Source organism: Podarcis gaigeae, assembly GCF_964106915.1.
Source record: "Podarcis gaigeae genome assembly, chromosome: Z".
Classification (NCBI taxonomy): Eukaryota; Metazoa; Chordata; class Lepidosauria; order Squamata; family Lacertidae; genus Podarcis; species Podarcis gaigeae.
In genome coordinates this window covers 4115110-4122882 of record NC_139691.1, presented here as the reverse complement: position 1 = coordinate 4122882, position 7773 = coordinate 4115110, and the positions used below count along the sequence as shown (strand labels likewise).

General features: G+C 49.0%; 1 protein-coding gene across 1 annotated transcript in view; it reads left to right on the top strand.

Moving 5' to 3' along the window:
- The first annotated feature begins 776 nt into the window (after positions 1–776).
- The window catches only part of SH2D3C (SH2 domain containing 3C), a 73125-nt gene continuing 66128 nt past the window's right edge, over positions 777–7773 (top strand). The window contains exons 1-2 of the mRNA XM_083721665.1: positions 777–937; positions 5573–6827. Coding sequence (XP_083577791.1) covers positions 901–937; positions 5573–6827 — 1292 coding nt within the window. The 5' untranslated portion in view covers positions 777–900. The remainder of the gene's footprint in view (positions 938–5572; positions 6828–7773) is intronic.

Sequence of the window (7773 nt, the reverse complement as noted above, 5' to 3'; positions counted from 1 at the left end):
TTGATTCTAAGTTCTCCGGCCTGGACTGGCAGCAGCTATACAGGGTATCAGAATGCGGCAGCTAGACTGGTGACTGGGAGCGGCCACCAAGACCATATAACACCGATCCTGAAAGACCTACATTGGCTCCCAGTACATTTCTGAGCACAATTCAAAGTGTTGGTGCTGACCTTTAAAGCCCTAAACGGCCTCGGCCCAGTATATCTGAAGGAGCGTCTCCACCCCCATCCTTCTACACGGACACTGAGGTCCAGCGCCGAGGGACTTCTGGCGGTTCCCTCCCCGTGAGAAGCCATGTTACAGTGAACCAGGCAGAGGGCCTTCTTGGTAGTGGCGCCTGTCCTGTGGAACACCCTCCCACCTGATGTCAAAGAGAACAACAACTACCAGACTTTAAGAAGACATCTGAAGGCAGCCCTATTTAGGGAAGCTTTTAATGTTTGATGCATTACTGTATTTTAATATTTTGTTGGAAGCTGCCCAGAGTGGCTGGGTAAGCCCAGCCAGATGGGTGGGGTATAAATTATCATCATCATCATCATCATCAGGGTCTCTGCAACCCTGCCTGGAGATGCTGAGGACTGAGTCTGAGATCTTTGCATGTGGAACAAATGCTTTTGAAAGTCACAAGTGCAGGGTTTTGTTCTGTGCAGCTGAAAAAAAAGGAGGTGAGGAAAAGATGCTGAATAGGCCCCTCTGTGTGTGTGTTTCTGTGTGTCTGTGTAGGCGGGTGTTGTGCAATGACAGAGGAAATGTGAGCAAAATAGAAAGCAAGAGAAGTAGGGGAGGGTGTGGGAAAGGAAGGGAGGCTCAGTGCGGAAGGGAAAGCTTGATGAGCGTTTACAACTTTTTGCACACTTCTCCTTCTAACAGAACCCTGCCAGAAGAAGAACCTGAAAGATGGCTGAAAGCCAGAAGAAAGGAGGAGGCTTTAAAAGTAAGTAGCCGGCAGAGCAGCACAGATTTGGACTCTGATGCTTGCTTAAATCTGGCTGCCTTGGAGGCTGAGCCTGCAAAAGACACCAGGAAAGAGGGGGGGGGGTGCAGGAGGTGTGCAGGGGTCGCTTCTTCCCAAACTTGTGTGGTGGCTAAATTGCCAATTTCCCCCCACCCACCAATAGGGCTCCTGTGCTTTTGAAAACCAGTGCGTGGCATATGGAAATCAACAAGAGAAGTTTTCACCCATCCTGGAAACACTTGCTGCACCTGTTGCATTTTCACCTGTTTAAAGGCACAGGACTCCTGAAAAGCGGCTCTGAAACAAGAAAAGGCTGCATGAACGTAGGAATCTGCTTTATACGGAGCCTGACCACTGGTCCATCTAGTTCAGCCTTGCCTACACCATGAGTGTCCCATGTGGCACCTTCTAAATTCTGCTGCTTATGGCTCCCATCATCCCTTTCCTACTGGGGGTGATAAGGTCTGGAGTCCAGGAACATCTGGACAGCACCTGGTCTACACTGACTAGCGTAGGCTCACCAGATTTTCAGATGAGGCTCAGGGACTGAACCTCGCAATTTCTGCTGGCAACACAGGTGCTCTGTCACTGAGTTGCACTCATTAAGGTTCCAGTCCTCATCAGGGCTGATGTAAATATGAACAAAGGAAGGCTGCTTTATACCAAATCAAACCAGAGCCAGTCTAGTAGACTAGTGTAGTCTTCCCTGACTGGCAGTGGCTGCCCAGGGTTTTAGACAGAGAAGGAGATTTATCGGCTCCACCTGAAAATGCTGGAGATTGAATGGGGGACCTTTTGCATGCAACACTTTTGCTCTGCTGCTGAGCTGCAGTCCTGTGAGAGGCAAGCCCATACTGTTTTGGGGCTATTGCAAATGTAACTCCAGCGAACTCATTGTATTTGACATGAGCAGGTGTCAGCTGCTAGCTCAAGAGACGATGCACAGGGGTCTGATGCCTTTATCTAGGAAGTGGGTAGATAATATATGAGCTGTCGCTTGTTTTCTTACAGTGGTCTAGATGCACCGCCACACACAGCTGACAGTCTCCACATTACGTCCGGTGGGGCGGGGCGGACAATGCATCCATGTCACTCTTAGACAGCAGCACACGCTACAGCTCAGATATTATCTACCCATGCCCTGGATGAAGGCATCGCAGTCCACTGGACCTCATTGAGACAAAACTCCACAGCAGGTTCCTGTGTGCCGTATGCTACTTTCAGTGCCTTTCATTTTTTTTTGGAGTGGGATCTATTTTGTGTGATCTACTTTTTGGAGTTAAAGTTTTTTGAACTCCATCAGAACAAACAGCAGATTTAGTGCTGTGCAGATTTTGCAATAAACAGACAACAAATCCCTAAAGCTTCTTTGCCCAGGCAACCCACATTCTGCAACTAATAAAAGCAGACCCTCTAAGTGCCCCTATTTTCCCGGGACAGTCCTGGGTTTACAGAAGCCGTCCCAGGTTCTGGTTTGACCCAGGATGTCCCGCTTTCCCTTAGGACACCCCTATTTTCATTGGAGAAATGTTGGGGCGTATGGAATAGTGCAACCCCCAAACCAAACAAATAAGTAACTATACAACCTTTATAAGGCATCTGATGGTGTAGGGATTTGTTTTTAATGTTTAATGGATGTCGTATAAATGATAAAATTATTATAATTATAATGGAATAGGACGCTGCTATTTTCACTGGAGAAATGTTGGAGGACATTTAAATGTTGGCATGTACTGTGCCGGCAAGGGCAGAATTATGTACATTTGCACAAGACATAGGAGCAAAGAAGCATGTTGCAGCCCAGCCTCAGCCTTCAAAAATTGATCCACCTCCTCTCCCTTTCAATTTTTACCAGGGCAATTTGCCCTGCTCTTTCAAGGCTGTCTTGAGCTTCTTGTGGACTAGAAACTAAATAATGGGGCTAATCAGAAGCTTTAAAGACACTGAATTGTGGTCCCAAGGGACCAGTTTCTGCAGAAATGCTGATCCCCTTAGCACAGATTGCACCCAGCAGCTGGTAGGAGGTGGAAGATGTTAACATGCAATTACTGGAATAGCTAGCATGGAAAGTGCTAGGGGTGCAGTTACTAATGGTTTATGGGGAAGGATGGGAGTCCCTTTTTAGAAGACAGTATGCATCTCTTCATGGCCTGCTGCACCTGGGGGGCTCCTCCTGCTCCTCCTGCTGACCTCCCCCCAAAGACCTGCCCTGAGGCACAGCAGCTGCACTCGATGCCTCTGAACATCACTGCGGAGATTGAAGGAGTCACTCCTCGTGACTATATCGGCATGTAATCAGTTGTTCTCTGCAGCTGGGCCAAGTACCACACTTTTCCTTCGCAGCTGTTTGTGTTTTGCTGTGAGAAGAGGGAGGGCAGCGACAGCAGGTGTCCCTTTGCATAGATTTCTGAGGCTGATTGGCCTGGAAATTTCTTCCCAGCCTTCCCTGAGGGATTGTTTATGCCCATGTCTCCACCCGACACAAACCAGTTTAACAGCCCCCCCCCCCCCCGATCTCTCATCTCTTGCCAGTTTGGTCTCCCTTCTTAGGCTTCTTGACTCTGATATCTCTCTTGCTAGTTCAGGGTAGAATGAAGCACTTCATGACAGCAAGAGAATCACATTTATTTTACCGTTTCTGTACAAACAACCCCAAAACCCACATCCCCATAAGTAGAAAACCAGCACGGGAATGAACAGTGTGTTTAATTATTTACTTGCAGGGAGGCATTTGAAATGCAGGGGATCAGTGGCAGAGTGACCCTCCTGTGGCGCAATTGTTCAGTGTGCCTGGCTGTGCCTGGCTGCTGGTTCAAGCCCACCCAGGGACAGCATTGGGCAGGATTCCTGCATTGCAGGGGGTTGAAATAGATGACCCTCAGGGTCCCTTCCAACTCTATCATTCTATGATTCCCTTCCTGCAGTCAGAAACAACACAAGTCATTCTACCGCTTTAGGATTCTAATTCACTAGGAGGAATGAACAGACTGTCCCTGGTAAATAGGGAGAGTTAGTATAGGAAATTGTGTTGTGGTCTTGTATATTCCTAAACAATGGTTTATTGCATTTCATATCCTACCTTTCTTCCCAAGAGCTCAACGTGGCATGTAAACTTCTCCCATCTTTCCCCATGTTTCATTCGTTCTGCCCAGACATTGCGGTCCAGCTCTGAGGGCCTTCTGGCGGTTCCCTCGCTGTGAGAAGCCAAGTTACAGGGAACCAGGCAGAGGGCCTTCTCGGTAGTGGCGCCCACCCTGTGGAACGCCCTCCCACCAGATGTCAGAGAGAAAAACAACTACCAGACCTTTAGAAGACACCTGAAGGCAGCCCTGTTTAGGGAAGCTTTTAATGTTTAATAGGTTATTGTATTTTAGTCTTTTGTTGGAAGCCGCCCAGAGTGGCTGGAGAAACCCAGCCAGATGGGCGGAGTATAAATAATAAATTATAATTATAATCCTCTCAACAACCCTGTGATGTAAGTTAGGCTGAACGATAACAACTGGTCCAAGTTCACCCAATATTCCACACTGCGTTAAAACAATACAAGTGTTAGTATTTCTTTTTTTATTAAAATGTTAACCAATGTTATGGGGAGGATCCTACTGGTCTCAAGAGCAGATGTGCTGAAATCAATGGCCATGGCTAACTTAATTGATTTCGGTAGGCCTACTCTGAGTGGGGCTTACTTGGATACAACTCAGAGCGGTGGGGCCTGTTTCACTGCTTGAGGCGAAACAGGAAGTCCCAGCCACTGCCACCACCCTGTGCCCTGCTGGGTGGCACCAAATTCAGGCAAGATCGCACCCAAATCTCACCCAGAATAGGAGCCAGTGGCAGTGGTGCTTCCCTGCCAGTGATGGTGGTGGCGGGGAAGGCCACAGGAATGCCACCTGGGAGCATGGGCGTAGCCAGCAGGGCAACTGCCTTCCTAAATCAAGGAAATAAATAAAAATACTTATTTCGGTAAAAAATAATTCAGTTCTGCCCAACTAACATAAAGCCTGCTCCTCTAACATCCCCTAATCCTGGCTATGCCCGTGTCTGGGAGGCTGCCTCAACCTGCCCAATGGCTGGGCCACCTCCACCCTTTCCTTAAACCCTGGGGAGCTGCTGACAGTCAGTGTAGACAATACTGACCTAGACAAACCCCAATGCTCTGATTCATTATAAGGCCGTTTCCTAGGTCATTTGCTTCCCACGTTGCTATAACATGGACCCTGGTCTCCCAGGTTCTAATTGGTCCAAGGTGACCTAGGAAACTTTGAATGTGAGTCTTCCAAACCTCAATCCTAGTCTGATATTCTCATTGGCACTAACTAATACAGTGGTGCCTCAGGTTACATACGCTTCAGGTTACAGACTCCGCTAACCCAGAAATAGTGCTTCAGGTTAAGAACTTTGCTTCAGGATGAGAACAGAAATCGGGCTCCGGCAGCATGGCAGCAGTGGGAGGCCCCATTAGCTAAAATGGTACTTCAGGTTAAGAACAGTTTCAGGTTAAGAACGGACCTCCGGAACGAATTAAGTACTTAACCCGAGGTACCACTATACAGAATCTTATGGAATGTGCCCTCTCAAAACCACCAACCGTCTCCTTGTTTTGCTTTCTCCCAGAATTATTTAGGTTTAAAGGATTTGGGAGCTTGAGTAGCATTCCACGGACGTTCACCTTGCGGCGTGTCTCTGTTGCTCCCAGCACTCCACAGGCCCCTGGAGGGGGTCTCCTGTCCTCAAATGGCTTCTTGGCAACCACCATTGAAAGCACGCAGGATGACTTGAATACTGTTCCCAAAAGTCCGTCCCCATACGCTCGGTCATGCGACATGTACAGCCACATGGGGACTATGCCAAGGGGCAGCTCCAGGAAGTCGAAGGCTAAGGCCAAAGACAAAGGCACGCCCAAGGAGAAGGATCAAGATGCAGGGTCACACATTGGCCTGGCACCTGTTCCCCACAAAAACTCTCCTTTCGTAGCTAAGGAAGCAAAGCAGAAGCAAAAATTGCCTCCACCCAAAGCCGACCACAGTCAGGCCCACACCCAATATGTGAGGCTCACCACCATGGTCAACTCCTCAAACTCTTTTCCAGAGCACAGGCAAGCTTCTGCTGCAGGACTCCCAAAGGAAACAGTGAGGAGAAAGGAGGACTTTCTTCAGGTGCCTGGGAAGTCCTCCTCCAAGAGAGCGCAGGACGACTTGAATCCTGCACCCAAAAGCCCATCGCCACATGCCCGCTCATGCGATATGTCCAGCCACGTGGGGACCATTCCACGAAGCAGTTCTGGAAAGTTGAGGGAAAAGGCCAAAGGCAAAGGGGCCCCTCAGGAGGCTGAGCCAACCACCACCCCAGAGCCCAGCTTGATAGCTGTGGCACCTTCTCCCAGAAATGATGCTCCTATGATAGCTGAGGACGCAGAGCAGAAAGCAAAAATGCCCCCATCTGAACCCAAACACAGCCAGGCCCACTCCCAAACCATGAGGCAGGCTGTCGCGGTCAACACCTCAGACTCTCTTCCGGAGCCCAGGCAGACTCCTGAGGGACCCAAAGAGAAGACGAAGAGGAACAAGCAGGAATCTCCCCATGTGCTCAGGAAGCTCAGCTCTGAAACTGTGCGGGACGACTTGAATATTGTGCCCAAAAGCCCATCCCCGTATGCCTGCTCAGGCAATATGTACAGCCACATGGGGACCTTGCCAAGAGCCAACTCTGGGTGGTCAAGGAGGCAGCCCAAAGAGGAATCAGTGAGGTGTGAGCAGGATTCTGTTCAGGTCCCTCCAAAAACTGGCAATATGGAAGCTCCCAAAGAACCTATTGTGTCTGGAGGGCGAGCGCCTGGAGAGGAAGCCCTTCAAGAACACTTAGACAAGAGGTAAGACAAGAGAAATAATCTGTGGCTGAAGAACTGCATTCAAGGAACAGTGTTGGTGTGAACGCTGCAGCATTCAGGTTGTATTTCTCTTGGATAGGGGCTGCCAAAGTGGCTCCTTCCAGATGTGACTGGCTTCTGTCTCTCATCAGCCCCAGCCAGCCTGGCCAATAAAAGGACTGTGGGAGTTGTAGCCCAAAAACACCTAGGGGCACTACATTGGCTAGCCCTGTTGTGGGGCAAAACAGAGGCAGGTAACCTCCAAAGGCAGAAAGTGCTGTTTGAAAGCTCATCATACACTCAGATAATAGGGAAGGGGCCTAGATTTTGAAGATCTTTTTCCTGGCTTTTGAAGTGGGCACTGTTACAATATCAGGATGCAGTAGATTAGATCTTAGCGTGTGTGTCCACAATGGCACACCTTCTTTGCATGCTCTGTTTTCGAATGCTGTAGTTCAGTTCTTGTGAGTCTGTGGTGCATTCAGTTCACTCCTTTGCTGTTCTCAGGGACAGAATATTACTTAAGATGGGAGCTGCCATGTTTGTTGTTACAATTTTTGTCCTGTACAGTGGTACCTCTCGTTGCAAACAGGATCCGTTCCAGAGGCCCGTTCACAACATGAAAGGAACGCAACCTGCAGCAGTGCGTCTGCACATGCGCAGGTTGCGATTCGCTGCTTCTGCACATGCACGTGATGGCATTTTGCATGTCTGCGCATGTGCGAGCGGTGAAACCCGGAAGTAACCCTTTCTGGTACTTCCGGGTCGCCTTGGGATGCAACCTGAAAAAACATAAAATGAAGCAAACGTAACATGAGGTATGACTGCACATGTTTAAAGCATGGGGTGGCAGTAATTTTTTCTTCTCAAAAGTGGGCACAGGTGAGGAAGGCTGAACCTCTTCCCCACCTTCCTTCCCTTCCCATCCATCACCTCAAACGTTTTCCTT